General features: G+C 37.9%; 1 protein-coding gene across 1 annotated transcript in view; it reads right to left on the bottom strand.

Annotated features, from left to right (window-relative positions):
• NUP133 (nucleoporin 133kDa) overlaps positions 1-19,092 on the bottom strand; it is a 30,112-nt gene extending 11,020 nt beyond the window's left edge. The window contains exons 1-18 of the mRNA XM_009081822.1: positions 18,984-19,092; positions 18,067-18,170; positions 16,909-17,016; positions 15,048-15,179; positions 12,030-12,200; positions 11,273-11,428; positions 11,113-11,183; positions 10,417-10,564; positions 9,445-9,592; positions 8,632-8,789; positions 7,376-7,467; positions 6,935-7,098; positions 5,503-5,597; positions 5,164-5,388; positions 4,057-4,179; positions 3,524-3,623; positions 2,090-2,332; positions 734-867 (exon numbers count right to left, since the gene is read on the bottom strand). Coding sequence (XP_009080070.1) covers positions 734-867; positions 2,090-2,332; positions 3,524-3,623; positions 4,057-4,179; positions 5,164-5,388; positions 5,503-5,597; positions 6,935-7,098; positions 7,376-7,467; positions 8,632-8,789; positions 9,445-9,592; positions 10,417-10,564; positions 11,113-11,183; positions 11,273-11,428; positions 12,030-12,200; positions 15,048-15,179; positions 16,909-17,016; positions 18,067-18,170; positions 18,984-19,008 — 2,397 coding nt within the window. The 5' untranslated portion in view covers positions 19,009-19,092. The remainder of the gene's footprint in view (positions 1-733; positions 868-2,089; positions 2,333-3,523; positions 3,624-4,056; positions 4,180-5,163; positions 5,389-5,502; positions 5,598-6,934; positions 7,099-7,375; positions 7,468-8,631; positions 8,790-9,444; positions 9,593-10,416; positions 10,565-11,112; positions 11,184-11,272; positions 11,429-12,029; positions 12,201-15,047; positions 15,180-16,908; positions 17,017-18,066; positions 18,171-18,983) is intronic.
• Positions 19,093-19,935: the final 843 nt, after the last annotated feature.

The raw sequence follows: 19,935 nt of genomic DNA on the forward strand, positions 1-19,935 counted from the left end.
TTCATTAGGAAAACTGTACTGCAGGATTTCTCTTTCCATAGCTGTTGTGGAAAGCTAAACAAACTGATCTCACTAGCTCTCAAACTACAAGCCTTTTGTCCTAGTCTCCCTCCCTTCAAGTAGTCTCCACTGCCTTTTCCTTAAGCTTTCCCACATTTCAGCACACTTAGAAGCTTTTACATTAGAATTTAACAGACATTGGAAAAACTGTCCAAATACATAGCAGGACAATGCAAAACACCCCACAACACCACCTGGACCTTCCTACTCTTCTTAAACGCTCTTGTACTTAGACATGAACTACGTTTTTTAGTTATACATTTAACAACATCTCATCCTCTCTTTTGGAGATCACCCTTAACTTTGTAGTGCATTAGCTTAATAAAACAACAGTACACTGACAACAGCACCTCAGTGAAGAAGTCACAAAAAAAAAAAAAGGTGAGTGAAATAACGTGACTGAGGCTCTAAAAGAGTCCCACAAAAAGCCACTGCCCATGCAGCTCATAGCTGCATTTCTGCTGACTTGCTTTGCAGTCTCAGGATAAAATACTCCACTTTTTACAGTGAATGTTGCCTTCAATTTTCCACATTACTCCTGTATGATATGCAAATATATATGCATCAAAAAAACCAAACACGTAAAAAACCAAAAAGAAATAATAAATTTTGCAACGTTTCAGGTGCAAGCTTACTATAAAATACTCTCTGAAGGAAGCAGAAAAAGACTTGCCTGATCTGCAAACTGACTCATGTAACGCTGTAATCTGGCCTGGTTGTCTGTCTGCTCACACATTTGCACCAGGATGTCAAAGTCGCAGTACTTCTCTGCTAAGGCAGCTGCCAGCTGGTACTGTCCCAGGGAAACTAAACAACCACAGAAAAGAAGTTATTTCAAACAAGCTCATCTTTGTCAGCGAATGACCAAGGATGGAGACCAGAGAAATGAAAACAAATTTCAAGTGCTCACATCAAGGAGATACTTATACATTCCCAAAGAAACATTCCTGACTAAATACATCTCCACTGCACATGAAAACTCATACCTATCACCTCTGTCCCACAGTGTAAGAGGGAAGAAGAGAAGTTTAGAATACTACATGGCCAGAACAGATCCTGTTTGCTCTTAAAGGTAGCATCATCTGCTCTTTTTACTGGGGAAGGGGATTCCACCCATGACTTAATATCTGTAATAACAGCCACTTTATTACACAAAATGAAAAAGCAGCAGGAAAAGGCTTTTGCTAGAGAACAGAACAAATAAAGACAATGGGGCTTGTATTAAAAATATTATTTAGAATCTTTCTTTTTGGTTCAGTTAAATATGTAGGAGCAGAATTCTCAATTTTGTTTGCAGGGAAATATGAACCTTAGATTGAACACAATGATATAAAATGTCATGTTTATAAGCCAACAGAGTCCATGAGTGTCAGTAAAATGGAAAATGGCAGTTAAAGAAACTTTCCTTCAGAATGCTCAATAATGATCATTACATTGCTCTACTTATATAGTTTGTTTTAATCTAACAAAAAACTTTTTTTTAAAGTTACTGAAATGTGTTTACTTCAAGCTATCTCCACTTGAAAAAGGAGTTTTTCTGTCAATTATTCATTAAAGACTTGACCACATCCAACATGTTAACCAATAGGTATGATTATTAAGTAATCAAGATCCAAAAGGTAACATTTCCCTGATAAACACTAAGCAAGCTTTCAGGCATATAAGTTTATGTTAACTTGCAACAATATAAACATTCAGAAATCCATTTTTGGTCTATTTTCAGCCAAGCAGCACAAGATAAAATCCTGCCAGAAAAACATAACAAGTTAGCAGAAGAAGAGAATTCAAGCAGCAGCATGTCTAATAAGAGGTATGCACATGGATGCAGTTCTGGATGCAATCCTGTAACTTGTTCTTATTTTGCAAATACCTCATTAAATCATAAATCAGTCATTTATACTTTGAAAGCAAATGTGTAGCACAAACAGAATTCAAACACAGATGCCATTTACTCTATCAGGTTTGTGTAATTTCCTCATCGAATGGACCATTTAAATTGTTGCAGCAAGGAAAACAGACAAGTACTTACGGAGAGGAGTCAGGAGTTCTGTTCTTTTCTGTACATATTCCATTTCCAGATTGCTGTATCGCTCCTGGTCAGCCAGGCGATCCACAGACTTCAGCTGAGAAACATAGCCATCTAGGAAACAATCCAGGAGTGCCACCAGCTGCTCAGCCACAATGCTGCGGAGGTTACTGTCCACCTGGGGATACACCACCTTCAGAATGGTCCCATGCTGACGAGTTATTGCCGCACGGAGAGCACTGGATGCTTGGGAAAACAACACAGTGGATGTTAAAACAGTAATCCCATCACCACAAGAATCTATGTTGAAGCATAACAAAAACATGACTATGTATAATTCAAAAAAATGGAAGGAAAAAAGCTAACAAATGTTTGTTGAAGGACGAGGAATTTAGGTTAGGTATTAGGAAAAGGTTTTTTACTGTGAGGGTGGTGAGACACTGGAACAGGTTGCCCAGGGAAGTAGTGGCTGCCCCAACCCTGGCAGTGTTCAAAGCCAGACTGGATGAGGTCTTGAGCATCCTGGTCCAGTGGGAGGTGTCCCTGCCCAGGGCAGGTCAATTCCAACCCCTAAAATGTTAAGATTCATAGAATCATAGAAATCAAAGCAACACTATCATCACCCCCGCCCCCAATAAACACCTACTCTCACATACTAAATTTGGCCAAGATGTGGTAAATAAAAAAACACTCCCTGAATTACACAGCTCAACACTGCCAACTATCAACCCCAGCTTTTTCCAGAAGAAAAGAATCACCTGTATGATCTCTAAGCAAAGTAGAAGAACACACACACACAAGGAAAAGGCAACATCTGTTAACCTGCCTTAAATACTTGGATGTAGTCATCAGAACGCAAGACCAAATCATAGTCTGCATGAGTCCTGCTACTCACAGGACTGTTACCTTGGAAGCAATAAACAAGTGTGTTTTACACATAGAGGCCAGAGGGAAGCTTAAGCACCAACTGAAAACTGCTTGCTTCCGCAAACATTGGTTCTCATAGTTTTTCATGCTATTAAACCAACAAAACACATGGAAGTGGAGATTCACCAGTTCTTTTAAAACAGTTACAGATCACATTTTATGATTTATTTAAATGTTATGTGTGTCCCAGATCTGACAACCAGAACTAATGCATTAAAAAATACTTTAAAAAATTATAAAATCAGTTTTGTCTTCCAAACTTGTGGTTATGTAGTCAAATTTGCAATGCAAGCTTTGAAAAATTATCATCAACACTGGACAAAATAAGTGTTCATTGATTCATTCCATTTCATTTCCTAAGTGAAAACTTCAGCATCCCTTATTCTTACTGAGACCCTGCAGCAGCTTTTAACAGTAAGTTTAAAATTCAGATTGAAATGCATGTGTTCTGAAACTTATGAAAAGAACTTTCTTAGGATAATTCATAAGCTTTTAATAATAATTTCTCACCTGTCCATGGAATATACTCAGGTTCTCTTTCTGGAAGCTCTCCGGTTTTATATAAACAGGCTCTAGACTGGCGATATTGACAGGCAGCTTGCAGCATGTCCTATTTAAAGGCAAGGATGTAAGCATTTTAAAGTCTACCTCCATATACACAGACCATAAATGATGTTGTCTTTTATAATTCTGAAACATTCTTTTAATACCCCCCTACCTTCTGTACTACTTTCTCTGTTGTACAGAGGAGCACATACTGGCTGAGCAAGAAACCTCAGTGCTCAAACACAAGCTCTTCACTCTTTGCTACATATTAGTGATTTCACAGCTTCCAACAATGCTGCAGTGGCTCAGGAGCAAAAGGAATGTCCCTAATTCTGCACAAGGCCTTCTTCTCCTTCCTAATATATTTGGGCATGTGAGAAGTGCATTCACTTTTGCCCTCATGTCAGTAACTCAGATGTGCTGCATTCAATTTGTCCTGTCCTCTTCAATGCTCACCTTCCCCTCCCCCAAACATTTTAGTTAACCCGGTTTTATACCTTTATGATGTTGTTCACATCAACAACTATCTGGGCCCACTCAATTGACTCAATAGGCATATCCTTCAGGATTTGTTCCTCCTCTTCCAATAAGGATTCAAAGATGGAATCTATCTGGGACACCTTAGAGACAGAAAGAAAAACAGCATTGAAGACGAACACATCCATTATCAGCTGATGCCTGAAAGCCAAGTTAAAAGCTGTATAGAAAAATAAACCTATTGTAGAAACCACATCAACAGCCAAAATTATTAAAAGGTATCAACTACTCTAATGGATAATGCAATCACCACCCTTTGTTTCATACAAAACTGAATACAAAAAACGCCTTTTTTGTGGACTTAAATCTGGAAGGAAAAAGAAAAATCCTCATTTTTGAAGGCAACTCCATGCACTTTCATTAAGCATATTCCTCCATCATCTTCTGAAATATCTGGCAGCAGAACCTTTGTTAGATAAAGTATACTGCATAACATATCTGTTTTTAAATGGCAGACTATTATTTCTATTTTCTTTTATATTTATTTTTCTCCATTAGCAACTACTGCCCTCCACAGGAAAAAAATTTCCTAAGAATAAATGTTTCATGCATAGTTCTTCTCAACAAGGAAGAAAGAAGTAAAGACAAAGCACTTGACTGGAACGTGGCATAAACTCACAACTAGCTCAACTTAACTAATGTTAGGGAGGACAAAAATTATGAGAGACTGAATCAATCCAGGACAGTCCATCAAAGCAGCTCCATGACCTGGAAAGCTTCAAACTCTTCAGTCTATGCCTTAAAAATTATAATTTAGCATAAATCTCCTTGTATGTCAGAGAATTTCACTTGGTTTTTTTCATTGCTTTTCCATATTGGGTAGTTGGAAATTATAACAACCTTGCTTTTACTACATGAAATTTGTCACAGTTACATTTCAGTTGCAGACACAAAAAAGTACATACACTAAAGTGAGAAAAATACTACCACACCAACCCCATTTAAAGGGTAATTCTGTAAAACTGAACTGATTTTTAAAGGGAAAAGTTTCAAAGTGCGCATTAAAGCACTGCAATGTTTGCTACATGCAATTCTGTACAGTAGTTTAGAAATAACAGGGCTCTTACCTCTCGGAAGAACACATCTGCTGGGGTAAGACTTGGTGGAATATCACACTCCCTTCTGTTCAGTGTGATCAGTATAGCAGCATTCACTACATCAGCCAGCCTAGAGTGGTGATTCTTGAGAACAATAGCTGCTGCCAGTTTCTCTGCATGCTCACAGAGCAACAACCGAGTTGCCATCGGCATCCCTCGCACGGGAAAACTGCCCAGACGTTCAAACACACCAACCTTTCATTAAAAAAACAAACCACCACATGCACTTCAAACAGTGTTCTAGAAGAAAAACTTCAAGACAAAATAATAACCTGTGTGTGCTGACACCAAAAGAACAGTAGAACTTACCTGATGAAGAAACTCAATGAAGAAGGAATGTGCTTTTGTCTTATCCTCCAGCTGATGAAGGAGAATGAGAGATGCATTGCTGAAACCAGCTGCTTCTAATGAGAGAAAAAACTTAGATCAGAGCCCTTGGTATCTTCATTTCTGGGTAACTATGGTTTTTGCCTCTGAGGTAAACTTATTCCTATAAATTTTTATAGTGTTACTGCACACACATTTATATACCGCTTACCATGCTATTTTTAATGTGCTTTTTTAAACTCTATCATAGCTGAAACAAAGCCTTTGGAAGATACAAAGTATCTTTAGATCTGTACTATTCTGAAGTGCTCAATTCATCATGCTGCTGAAATAGCAGTTCACCATCTTATTCTACTTTTACTATGATCCAGATTCAAATTTTTACCTTCATTGTGGACTAGCTACTGCTAAATTTACTATGCCCTAGGTCACAGCTACTAGAAAGTGAAGTGCTTACAGGCATTCAGATCCAACTGACTCTGCATGCAGAACTTTTGTATATTGTAAGTGTGCTTAGAATACCAAGACAAAAAAACTCAAAAGAACTATCACTATGAGCAAAATTAGCATGACTATTTCCAAGAAGCTATCAATTTTCACTTCAGGCTTTAGCCAGGAATAAACACAGACAGGCTGCCAAATTAAAAATAAAGTTGATTCAGAAAAATACCGAGGATCTGATGCCTGACAATTTCTATCTGGCTGCCATGCAGAAACAACAGCAGGAAGCATCACCCATCTGCAACTATTTACATGAACTTTCAAACTAATCCTCTGTTCTGTAACTGGCAACTACTGCCTAGAGGTCCTGGGGCCACTTTCAAATTAACACTGTTCATAAGAGACAAGGAAGCATGAACAAAGAGGTTTCTCGCTGAAAACACGTCTGCTTTAATCCTTTATGTGCAACAAATACTCCTAAATTAATTTCTCTAGTCCTCTTTCAGGCAGACATGAATTCCAACACCTCAGAGGAATACAAGCTCACTCTGTGCAGGGTCCAAGCTGACCAGAAGCTGTGCAGACACACTGACAGAGGGCTAAAAAGGAGCAAATAAGCTCTTCCTCTTAACACATTTATTTTTTAAAAAGAATTGAAAACTATACAAGGAATTACAGAAACACTAAAGTGACACCACCTGTTCGTTGCACAAATTCCTCAGAAACATGTTTTCCTTGCTGTTTGTGTTTACTATATGAAGTCAGGAACTAACCACAGCAGACTGCAGGCTTATCTGGTAGTCACATAAAATGCATCTTTTAGCCTTTCTGGAAATACATCTAGGGGTGGTGGAGGGCAAGGGACATCCGTGCCTTCTTTGCAAAGCTTCAATTATAATTCTATCTAGATTATAGATACTGTTTCAGAAAACAAACCAAATGGAAAATGGTCAGAGCAGCACAATACATTTACCTTCAGGTACAGATTCAGCCCATCTTGGATCAGAGGCAGGGTAGTCATCCATTAAGTCCATACTGATCTGAGCCACTGCCCTATCCAGTTCAGTATCAGAATCCAGGTCTGCATTACTTGGAAAGAGCTCAACTACCATGCTTTGTGCATTGACTATATCCTTCCTGAAATAAATGAAACACAAAGTAGGTGAAATAAAATCAATAGACAGGATTATAGGAAAAAGAGCACCGCAGTTAATAGAATTTTGTGATACGCCTTTTGTGAAGTGCTCTAGACTATAAACGTCAAACATTTTGCATTCTCTTTAAACTAACAGTGGAAAGGTATTCTGATTCCATGGATAAAAAGTCTTTACCAAGATAACCTCTTACTGAAATATCAGACTGCCTTCAAAAACAGCAGACAAACAAAGTCTCAAAAACCAAGTGCAATTTCTACCTGCAGAACTGTAGAAAAGCAGCTTTCAGTAATTTAGTCTTATCTTCTTGAGCTATAATTTCTAGTCTACCGGTTGCATCAAACACAGGACTCTGAAAATGCAAAGGAAAAACTTCAGCTGGAAGTCAAGTATTAATCTTCATTGTGAAATGAAAACAATTTTTCTAAGTAGCAACAACACAGATATAAAATAAAAACACCACCTGGAAGCAGCTATGTTTGTTAAGTCAAACATAAATAAAAGTCACACAGAGGTTTGACCAAAATTCACACCATCTGCAAAGGAACTTACACCAACTTATTCCACCAGTCAGAATTTTAATGGTAATTATCTTAACATTCAAACCCACCATTTTTTATCAGGATTTGAAGGGTATTCATGAGTACCATCATCCACAAAAACAGTCTAAGTGCAGACAAACCTAACTAGAGATCAGTTCATTAAGAAAAACAAAGTTCTAGCTGATCAATCACACAAAGACCTTCCACTAAAATCCTGGTTAACACTAACTGATTTTAAAGGTAATTTAATCAGAATAAGGACTGAAACTCACTATTACCCCATAAAAATATTCTCTGATCTACAGTGTAACAACTTCTCTATTCTTCCCTCCCACCCCAGGGACATCTTGGCAACAAATTCCACAAACAGTTTAAACAAAGCACATTTGATATCAATAAGAGCTTAACAAATGTATATTGAACAAAATACCACTAAAAACACTATCACAATTTCTAATAAGATTGTATTAATAATTATATACAATAATCAAATATTTTTATTAATGATAATAAAAACAGAGAATAAACAATATTTGCCCACTATATAGCCCTTCTCAGCTTAGTCTCCAAGCTTCTCACAGGACCATAAGAAGAACAGTGTGTCTCATATATGCAAAGGAACAGCCACAAGAGACTGAAGAAACCATCCTGATCAAAAAGTTAGAACAAAATGTAAGTCCCTGCAGTAGTGTTATATCAGACTTAGTGACACAAGCAAAGCACCTATGTGAAAAAAACTATAAATTTCAGGAGATCTCTATGCTGAAACAAAGGAAAACAAGTTACCCAAGCTGGCAGATGTAAAAATTCTTGGGTTTTGAAAACTGCCTTCGTTACAAGTGTTTGAGTCTCTATTTAAAAATAAAAACTTTCAAACTCCAACAAGCCAGAATTTCCACAGTGAAAATTCAAAAAGTACAGAAAAACTTTTAATTTCTACCCTGTTTTCAACCAATCAAGCAAAGAACTATTACCTCACTTCTTGGTCCAGCAACAGAAGAGGACAGGGAATCTTCAAGGTCTTCAGGAAGAACTGAAATGTTTTCCCTGGACAAGATAGTAAGAAGTCCACTTTTTTTGGCAAAGAAGATGGGGAAGCTAGTACAGGAACCTGCTCCTAAGATGCTATCTCCTAAGATGAGGGAAGAGAAGAGGGGGCAAAAAAAAGAAAAAATCAAGCACATAAATGCCACTTTAATTTTAAATCAAAATGTAACACTTTGATAGGCAATTATTAATTTTTGTCATGAACTAAACAACAGTAAGTGACAACTGCACCTGACTTAGAAAAACTATGGAACTCAAGATGCAACTTCCAGATACTACAATAGTTTAAAAAAAATTCAAGACTCATGTGGTTCAAATTCTACGTAAGGACTGATGTGCTTGTCCTACCTGGAAACACCTCTGAAGGTCAAGGATGACATACTTAGAGACATCTGACACAAGGCACCAAGTATGAATTTTAGGCTGAGGCTTTACACAAAGTTAACTCCAAGGAAAAAAACCAAACAATTCAGTAAATGTTGTGGGGAAAAAGAAAGGGTAAAAGCCCCACAAACAATCCCCCCATACTTTCACACACCAAGAATGGGGATCTACTTCATTTGCATTTGAAGCACTACAGAGTAGCAATACAGGACGTCACATCAGCACTTTCTCCACACACTCCTGAGAAACAATGAATAAGTTTAAATATGACATTACTCCCTGAGAAACCTGAAGGCTGTAAAACCATTCAATTAGAAGGTATCAGCAGAATGTGATTCCCTTCCCCCACAAATTACCTTGTATGCCCAGCATGATTTTTTCCTGTGGTAAAGAAATTCTTCCAGTTCCAGTAGAACAAGCAAACACTTCATCTTCCTTATAAAGGTAAGCAGCATGGCTAAAGTAATCTGGGACTACCAGACAGCACAACACTTCATCTTCTGACTGCAAGTGTTATACATAAAGAAAATCACACATATAATCAATACCTTAAAACAAATACCTAACATCTTAAATGCTGATCCAAGTTGCCTGAATTTGTCTTAATTTTTAGCAATGAGACATGGATCTAACTTACAACCTAAAAAACCCAAACAAAATCGCTTAGTTTGCCCTACAACTTTTTTTCCCCTTCCATATGTATTACATTCTTGCTGATTTCACATGGACAGATAAGTAAACAGATCAATTATGCTACAGCTTCCACACTCCATCTTAAGATTCAATTTTAAGATGCCATTACAGGCAGTGGGGAGAGCAGGAAGAGTGGGAAAAGTTTACCAAAGAAAGCTGATGCCCAAGTTTATGCTTCCAGAAGTCACAGCTCAAACAGTGTATGCTAAGGACAAACAATGTGTCCTCCCCTCTCAGCAAGCCTAGCAAGAACCAATACACAGGTCACTTAATTCCTTGTCTGCAACAGTCCCAACAGAGTTGGAGAATTGTTCTAAATGGATTGCATGAGTATACCATAAAATTACTCTGCAGAAACTTTCACAGACAGGACAAAAATTAAGATAAATCAATAAGAGTCAGATATTAAGACTTTCCTTTTTGAGGCCTTTTTTGTTTTATACTTTAAAATGCAAGCATAACTTTACCTACAGTAAGTATTAAACATCAGGAGATGCTGGCACACATTTTCCTCAGAGTATTATGAATACATACTGATTTTCTTTTAGACCAAAATTTGACAGATGATTTATGTACAGGAATACCCTGAAGCACTGTGCTTTCTTAACTCAGTATCAGAACCTTCATTAGCATACCTGAAAAGATGGATTATACTGTGTGACCTCCACAACGACTTCATCAGACATCTGGTAGCCTTTATCCTCTACTGTTATCAGAGTGTAGTAGACAAGACATGGACTATCTCCAGGATGCCATGCTGCAGCAAGTATGACCAGTCCATCACTATTCAACAACAGATATCACACCACTGAGAGATGCTCATTGCGTATTTGGCTTGCTCAAACTCTACTACACAAAAAAACCCCCGATATCTAAGCACAGCCTCAACTAAATGTTTTCTTTTTTAGAAAGAAAAACTATACTATTTGTTCTTCCAAGCTATTTTATTATACTGCAGTACAAAACTGACCTGAGGTAGATGTAATTTTATGTAACTAAATTAAATGCAAGAGACACTGAATTCTATGCATTTGCTGGAGCAAGTTACAGTTGCTTATTCACTGTAACATCAAAACAAAACAAATACCTAAACCTGATAAAATTACACTAAAAAATGTGAAAGGTATTATTATCAGGTAAAAAATATAAAATGTTAAAAAGATAATGATAGCAGGAAGTATAAGATAGCCTAGTTATCTAATATGAGGTGCTTATTTTATCAACAGTGCCACTCCAGTAAAATTAAATTGCAATTACTTACATAAAGTTTTTGCAAGAAAACAGATCTTTCATTAATGTAGGTCTCATGAGATGCAAGTGTACTTCCTTACCGATTTTGTTGCAAATCCATGTATTGTATATTTACACCTCCTTTAATATCTTCATAGTTACTTTCAGAACCCTAAAAAACAACACATCTGACTTGTAACTACATATAAAGAGGTTATTAAAACAAACACACAAACCTTTTCCAGGTGAGCTGGCTCTTACCCAAATTGCATCTGTAATATGTTCTTTCAGGATCCTGTTGATATCCCAGCTAAAAATATAACGTTCTGAGGAATCATCAATCTCCCATTTGTTTAGGTTTGAGCTTGTTAGCATATAAAAGCTCGATCTCTCTTTATCCCACAGAACGCTAGAAATCTGCATGTAAAAAAAGAAAAAGCTAAAAACGTTAAAGCAAAGCCTTAATATTTGGATACAATAATATAAACCACCCTCAGTCCACAAAAGAAATCATGTCCTTGGGCAATCTACAGAAGTTGCATTCAAGATCAGTATTATGATAATTTCTGAGAGAAGTCTTATTTTATAGATACGAGAACATCTACAGTAAGTATGTTAGACAAAACTCAACCCAGTCATCAAGTCTTGGCAAATCTAATCAGAAAAGTGGAATTACAGGTTACTGTTGGTTTCTCCAAATAGCAGTGAAACTAGCACTAGAAAGGGGCAGGACGTGGGATCATTGCATATGCCCCAGGAATGGCAACTATTTCAAAGTCTCCTTTTATTCAGATCTAAAGAGCAAGCCAGCATCTGCCTTTACAAAACATACAGATTGCTTTGGTTTCTGCCTGTCGTCCAAATTTCAGAGAAATATAAGTAACATAAATGAGATGAATCTTGTCTTTTTTGGTCAACATACATCCTTACCCATCTTACACCTCTTTTTTTCTTCTAAAACACTGAGGCTGGAAATTAGAGGGAGAAATCAAAGCAGATGAAAGCTTTCCAAGCTTACCACGGTATCACTTCCAGGAGACAATATCCCCAGAAGAGAAGAAACCTTTCTACCAATTCCAGAAAACATGCCCTGGCCCTGTGGCAGGGTGTGCTGATGAATCTTGCCAGAACTATCAGGCATCAATCGGACTAGCTGACCTCTGGCAGATGATAAAATAAAGCTTCCTCCCTAAGAAAAAGAAAAGGCAACTCTATTAGAAACACAAACATCACATTCCTGGAAAAAATTCTATTGTCAACTAACATTCTTTATATCAGCCCATAAGGGTAAACACTAAACATGAACAAGACACAAGGCATCCACAGTACTTGAGAGGTACCAAAGGAAAAAAAAAAGCATTTGTCACATAGAAGGCTGTTTAAACAATTTTTTCCATGTTATTCTCTGCGTTTGAATCAGTGCAGCACACAGCTCACACTGTTAAATCCTATTTTTTGAAAAACATGAAAATAAAACATTTAACAATTTTCTACAGGCACTACTACATATAACATTCATATGTATAATTAGTAATTAAGTAAGATTCACCTTCCATGTGTGCATTTAAAACTCAAGGCATTATTAAGCACCCTGTAACTTCTTTATTCAACAGCATCTTATCCTACAGGACACTAATTTTATGTCAAAACAAAAGACAAACATCCGACTGGTACTTAGCACTGGCAGAGACTCATTTTCTTAGCTTTGTATGACATTTTTATCCACAACACTCCATTTCAGTTGAACGAGTATCTCACATAATCCTTGGAATCTAACGATGAAGACTCATGTTACCTTTGCCCTAAGGAAAGTCTTGTGTGTTATGGAAAATATGCACCCCATTGTAGGTGCTCACACACCTCATTTAGGAAGCAGAGACTCTTACTGGTGCATCTTTTGCCTGTCCTAATGACTGCATTCATATTAGCACTTAATTAGAACTGGGGATCTGTTTTCGAAGTGACCTATTGTGAACCTCCATATACTACATGCAGGCTCACATCACATCACAGAGCAGTCCAAGTGTTCCAGCTGTACATCCTTTGAAACTAAACTGGAAGATGGGCTCTGACCACTAACAGCCACTTGTGTCATGCAGAGAGGCTGGAACAAGTCTAAAGTAATAACCCCCTCTGAAATGACTTCTGTAGATAGTGGCATTGCCTCAGCACCAACCTTTTCACTTGATGAATTCTCAACTATGACCTTCCACTACTTGCCCACATAGATGTAGCCTTCATTTCCCCCACACCAAGGCATGAAAAAAAGGTGCTTTCAATTCAACAGTGATCGAAGCTTTTTATGACACAGGGAACAAACAAAGCCCACTGAATGTACAAAAATTCAAAAGCCTTCAAATGTTAAAGGCCTGGAAGCTGCTCACAGAATGAACTGTTTACCTGTACAGGAAATATTCACAGAACAAAATTTAAATAGAATCTTTAAAAACTGGCATAATTTTCAGCATCGAACTACATAAAAATTATGTTAAAGGTCAAATCTGCCCTAATTCAGTTGACTAATTAAATACAGTTGTCATATGTAAAATGCAGCTTTAGAATACTGATTGATGAATGAAAGCATTTCCCTCTGAATTCACACTGATGCCAGTAGTCCAACTACAGGTGTGGTAAGACTTTGCTTTCCCCATCTTGATGCCTGAAACCTGGGGACAATTCAGCTCTAACAGGGTTAATACATATTAGCATTTCTTAACATCTTGAAACTCTTAAGAAATTTGTCATTAAGACCACTGTCTTCTGATTAGGTTTACAAATGTTTATAATGTGCTGGTACCATAAAACAGTATTTATAATACAGAATATGTGCTGGTTTGAGCTGAAGTAGAGTTAACTTTCTTCACAGAGGTTAGTATAAGGCTATGTTTGGGTTTTGTGCAGAACACAGAGTTGATAAGGCAGAGATGTTTTTGTTATTGCTGAGCAGAGCTTACACAGAGCCAAGGCCTTTGCTGCTTTCTGTACTGCCACACTGGCAAGGAAGTTGGGGGTGCATGGGAGACTGGGAGGAGACACAGCTGGGACAGGTGACCCAAACTGACCAAAGGGATATTCCATACCATAGGACATCATGCTCAGTATATAAGGTGGGAGGAAGAAGGAGGAAGGGGGGACATCTGGAGTGATGGCGTCTGTCTTCCCAAGGAACCGTTACGCGTGATGGGCCCTGCTCTCCTGGAGATGGCTAAACACCTCCTGTCTTCGGGAAGCAGTGAATTAATTCCTTGTTTTGCTATGCTTGAGTGCAGCTTTTGCTTTCTCTATTAAACTGTCTTTATCTCAACTCAGGAGTTTTTGTAGCCTTTACCCTTCTGATTCGCTCCCCCATCCCGTTGGTGGGGGAGTGAGTGAGAAGCTGCGTGGTTCTTGGCTGCTGCTGGGGTTAAACCACGACAGAGTATCAACAGCAGATGTTGAAAAACTCATGAGATAAAATGTAATTTAACTGATAATAACTAGTTCAGAAGGTAACACATATTGTAACACACAGAATTTTTTTGTATATTCCATTTTAAGCGTTTTCCCCATTTAGGCACATCAACAGCAGAAAACACAATTTCTAAGAACTGTTCATAACATACTTGTTCATCATCTTTATACAAAAATCTTTCCAATTCGGTCACCAGTGAGCAGAACACAAAGACACTGAGTGTGTGACCTGTGGATTCTGATGAAGCAGTTCTCTGGTTTTGTGACAACAGAATTCCCACCACTGGAAGCAATCACAGTAGTAATTCTTACTCACCTCATAGGCTGGGGCACCAAACCAATCCTGCTAACCTTGTGGTTGAATCCTGCACCTTTCCCCAGCTTTAACTTTCTTTATGACTACCAGTCACATCTGCTACTTAAGATCCACACTCATCAATGACCTCTCACGTTACTCCTCAGAATGTTTGATAATTTGCTTCATGACATTTACTGCAGATTTAGGACCAATAAAATGGAGTGCACTTTTTCATTTTTAGACTAGAAATAAACCCAATATTTTAATATAAATCACACTGTACTGTACCTTCACTGCTGTCAGAAAACTGCACAGAGAGCCTCCAAAGTCTGTGAAAGTGTCTGTATAGGAACCTTCATGTGCAAGATTGGGCCAGTAGCGCACAGAACCTTCACTGGTAGCAACCATTATTGCCAGAGACTTGAAGGGAAAACATAATTAGAAGAACATACAAGATAACAATAACCAGACTGCAGATTTAACTAAAACATGTTAATTTACATATCAAGCTTGTGGGTGACAAACACACAAAAAAGTATTAAATACATGTGGATGCAAACTGACAAACCTGGGACTAAACTGCAGAACAATTCTGCAGCATAACTTAGTTTGTGCAGGGAATGTTCTACTCGCCTATTTTGCCAACAGGAGTGTTTTCTACTGGCTCTTGCTACTGATAATTCAGGGTCTGATACTGAAATGCAAATAAAACTTACAGTTGCAAGAAAGAAAAGAGTCTGTGGCGAATTTCAGGTGCCAAGAATTACAAGCTACTATGGAAGACTTAAAATACAGACAATAATTTAACAAAGAAACTGCTCTAGTGTCATTAAGAGAAATATCAAATCACATGGGGGTTCTTTTCTTCATAAAGATATAACCCTATAGTGTGCCAATATTAGGGCTTCAAACTCAGGAAATCACCCAGATACCAAATTCAAAGTATGAAGCAAGAGACTGTTGTGGTAGATTGAGATAGAAAGCATTGTACCTAATCCACTGGGTATTGAAAAAAAAACCCCAAACTGCACAGAACAATAGAAGAACTGTAGCTGAGAGTGTTATTGAGCTCTTCAGAGGTTTCTAACCAATTTTTGACTGGACATTGACCTTCATAAAGGAAAGCAACTGGCTAATAAACATTGTAACAATTAAAAAAACACCATGGGAAGTACTGTCCTTTGTAATTCCTACCCATTATTTAGTACTTTTCTTTTTGGTGAAATATTTTCTAACAGTAATATTTCTATTTCCCTCTATAAAATCATAGTATCCATGCCTAGCTCACAAACCGCAGAAAGATGAAACACAAAAAAATCCCAAATAATCTTGGTTAGGTGTATTACTTCCCCTTGAGCTTCTTTGGGTATTACTAAGTCATAGAGCATATCAGTTTTATGCGCTAATCACAAGACACTAAGGTTGCTTCTCATCATCTGGAATTATAACACAACAAGTCAAAAAAAAAGATCCTATCACATGTTCGGTGCTGCTGCTTCCTTCCAAAGACAACTGCTTATCCAGTTTTATTGGAGCACTACATACAATAAATGAAATCTACACCCAAGCTGAAAACGAGAGGTTCTTTTCATGCATGACAGTACCAGACACACTGACACACATTCAGAAAACTTGACTGACTTACCCACTAGCACAGGGCATTAGGAAAAGCCACTTAGGCAAGCAGTAAGTCAAGACAGATTAAATCTGTGCTCCCAGTGTCAGCTTCCTTATAAAGATCCGCCAAGCGAGGGTGCTGGTGTGGACTCAGAATAATCCACTGCTGAACAATGTTTTCAGCCAGAATGCATTTAAACTGCACTTGCTCAGGCTGCATATTTGATTGCCCTGGTGTTTGACAGTACAAGGCCTCTTAGTTTAGTGTATTTTTGTTTGTTATGAGAGCGTGCCAAGTAATCCTTTGGAAAAACTATTATTTAATCTGATCCTCTAACACGTAAATGCTGCAATTTGAAAGGACTAGCAGAATTTTGTTTATTTCAAATGTATTTATTGCCAACTATCAATCCTGACTGTTTGAACAGACAGAACACCACCAGAAGTTTTCAAGTAAGTACTTGATACAATAGGATGTATCCAAAATTACTCTAAAGGTGTTTTCAAAAACTAAAATTTAAAATTTGATCACCTGCAGAGAAGATGCTTCACCTGAGGAACTGAGACAAGATATAGCTGCTAAACTAGAACTCCACTGGAAGTCACTGGGTGGCAGCTGCAGTTCCTTGCACAGAGATAACTGGAAAAAAGGAAGAGATGCCACAACAAATATGAGACTGGAAGAACTTATTCCTGTGCCATAAAGTCTTCAGAATTTTTGATCCCGCTAACAAATTAAATTTCCACTAGCCCAGGTACTGTGTAAGGGAATCAAAAGAATGTCACAACCAACAAACAGCTTAAAAACACTTACTTGCACATTTTCAAGTATCACTGGTTCTCTTCAGTTATTTCTGAATGTTTCTCACAACACTATTATTTCTGGCAGAGATTATTTGACTATTCCTTAATACAATATTCTAACAAGGCAGCAAATCAAAATTAGACCAGAACTGCTTGAGAAAGCTCACTAGGCACCCACAGAGTAGAAGGGAAACACTCCTCCCTCCTCTACACCCCCAAAGTTAAAGAACCAGAAAAATTTTCATCCCTTGAAAAATCTTTACAAGTACTAGAGTGCATATACCTGACTCTCCACTCTAAGTGAAGGATCTGTATAATTAACATGTTGCACTAATTGAAAGAGACTGATTTTGTAGCTACAGGTTTTCTATGATCATACCTGCTATTCACTTAAATGATGCTGAAAGAAACACTGTCCAGAGGGGAAAATCAATTTCTTGACCCAAGAAATCTAGATGAAACATATGTTCAGCACCTCTGAAGCTAATCTTTTTTGGTTGTTTTGATAAGTCAAAACTCAGTCCCAGAATAATCTAAACCAGTCTGTAACATATCAACTAGCTTTTAACTATCAAAATAAGATCCATCTAGCCTAAGAGCCACACCTATCAAAACACAAAGAATTAACCTTAGTAATAAGGTGACAATTAAAACTGAAGAGAGGAATATAAAAATTATGAGCTTGAGTTTCATTCACTGTTGTTAGCACGACTTCAGGCCAACCATGCTGCCTTTGGGGGAAACTAGACAAATTCCAGTTTATACAAGAACTCATTTTAAAAAAATCCAAATCCCCACAACTGCATAACTCATTCCACTAGCACTAGTGGACACTTGTTCCACTAGAACATCCACAGACATTCTTCCATCTTGACCTTTCAGTTACCTTAGATACTGCAGACTGACCAATCTTCCAAATAATCAGCCTCTCTTTATGGACTAGCCAGGCCCATCCACTTTCATCCACTTGAACGCTCAGCTGGTCATCAGCTACATAAAAAGTAAGTTTTTTTTTAAGCACTCAAGATTTTTAAAACATTGCAGAGTAACCTTTAAACCAATAAACTTTCATTCTCATATGAAAGTAAAAAATATTTTCTATTAAATTAGTTTCCATGTTGAATTTCCATCTATTTGACTAAGATATCAAAGCACTATGTATCATTTAAAAATCTATCTTGCAAATTATCACATTCTGAGAGTGAAAAGCAAGGCAATCCTGGAAGCTATTTCCATCCATTTACAGCAGATTATAATGGGTTTGTAAACTGGTCAACAATTTATAATTAAGATTATATTCAAGATACATATTTGGTTCCTTTTACATCTACTATAAAAAGAAAACTTATCCACAGGGCACAGATTGCTTAGGAGACCAATTTATTGACCTCAGGGAAGGGTTTGTATCACTGGGGCTTTTAGAAGTGATAACAAATGTTGATTAAAAATAAAGTAAAAGATAAAGCATCCATTCTAGGAAACAACAGCATTAAAACAAATAAAATAGGGTGAGAAAGAACCAATAAGCAAAAGTGACTAAAACCCTATTATTGGCCTTCTTTATAACCTTGGATTTTACAATATATTGGTTAAGACAGCACCTGGAGGATATTTCCATGCATTCACACCCATGTGGGTGTTAGCACAATTACTGTTACATAGTTAACCAAGTTGGATTCAAAGCAAGGCACAGACATTTCAGTTTCCACTCTAAAATCAGCATTTAGATGGCATCACCAACATGTTAACACTTCTCTCATCTGTCACTTTTCATGAGAAAAATAACAGACAAAATCAACTTACCCTCAGCCTTCTTCAGGGCTTCCATAACCTTAACAGGCAGAGAGGACCCAAAAGCCTTAACATCGTAGTTAATAGTGTCACTTGCTGCAGGAAGCTGGATAACTCTGGTAGGAGTTGCTCTTAAGGAAAACAAAAAGTTATAGTTAGCTTTTTATTATTTCTTCATCAGCTTTAGCAGACATTTACTTCATGAGTAACTGTTTTAGAAAAGATTTAGGTAAAATGAACATGGGAGCACCATCTAAAGCAGTAATTCAGTGGCCTACAAGTTGTTTGCTGTTATTATATTGTTTATTTTGAAAGAACATGCATTAGTCCATCAGCAACAAAATCACTGTTCAACTTCTCTACATTCCGGTTATCCATAGAACAAAGCTATCCAGAATGTCAGGAGAAGCTTAACAGAAGTTCTTCCCTGACTGCAGGGCCTACTTCCCTCCCTAGCTCTGACACTGCTGGGCAGTACACACTGCAATGCTTTGAACACTCGTGGCAGCTTGAAGCAGACAGCACTTCTGCTGCCCTTAACCTGCTGTGGAGTCTGCAGTTCTCACCTGTTTCACAATGTAATTTATAAAAGCTGCTTTGAATCTTCCCCCACCTTCTCTCTCTGGTACAGCACAGGTCTGTCTTGTCTTTTGCACAGGATAAAGGGGCAAATTTCTTTGCTTTTAGAAGACAGTGCCTCTTTTTATTTCTCCTCACAAGTAAAACGATGCCACAGACCTCCCAATATGAAGTAGCAAAAGGTGACGATTTATAGTTGATTGGATGGCGGAAAGCACTTTCAGGCCGAGCCCTCTCACCAGGCTCACCCGGCGCTCAGGATGTTTTCATACATTAGAGGTCTCCCCCAGCCTCGCTGATGCTGTGACCGGTACAACCTGACGCCCGAGGCCCGAGCGGCGCTGCCCGGGGCAGGCGGGAGCGCGGGGCGACCTTCCCTAGCCCC

This window comes from Acanthisitta chloris, unplaced genomic scaffold (genome assembly GCF_000695815.1).
Source record: "Acanthisitta chloris isolate BGI_N310 unplaced genomic scaffold, ASM69581v1 scaffold42919, whole genome shotgun sequence".
NCBI classification, from domain to species: Eukaryota; Metazoa; Chordata; class Aves; order Passeriformes; family Acanthisittidae; genus Acanthisitta; species Acanthisitta chloris.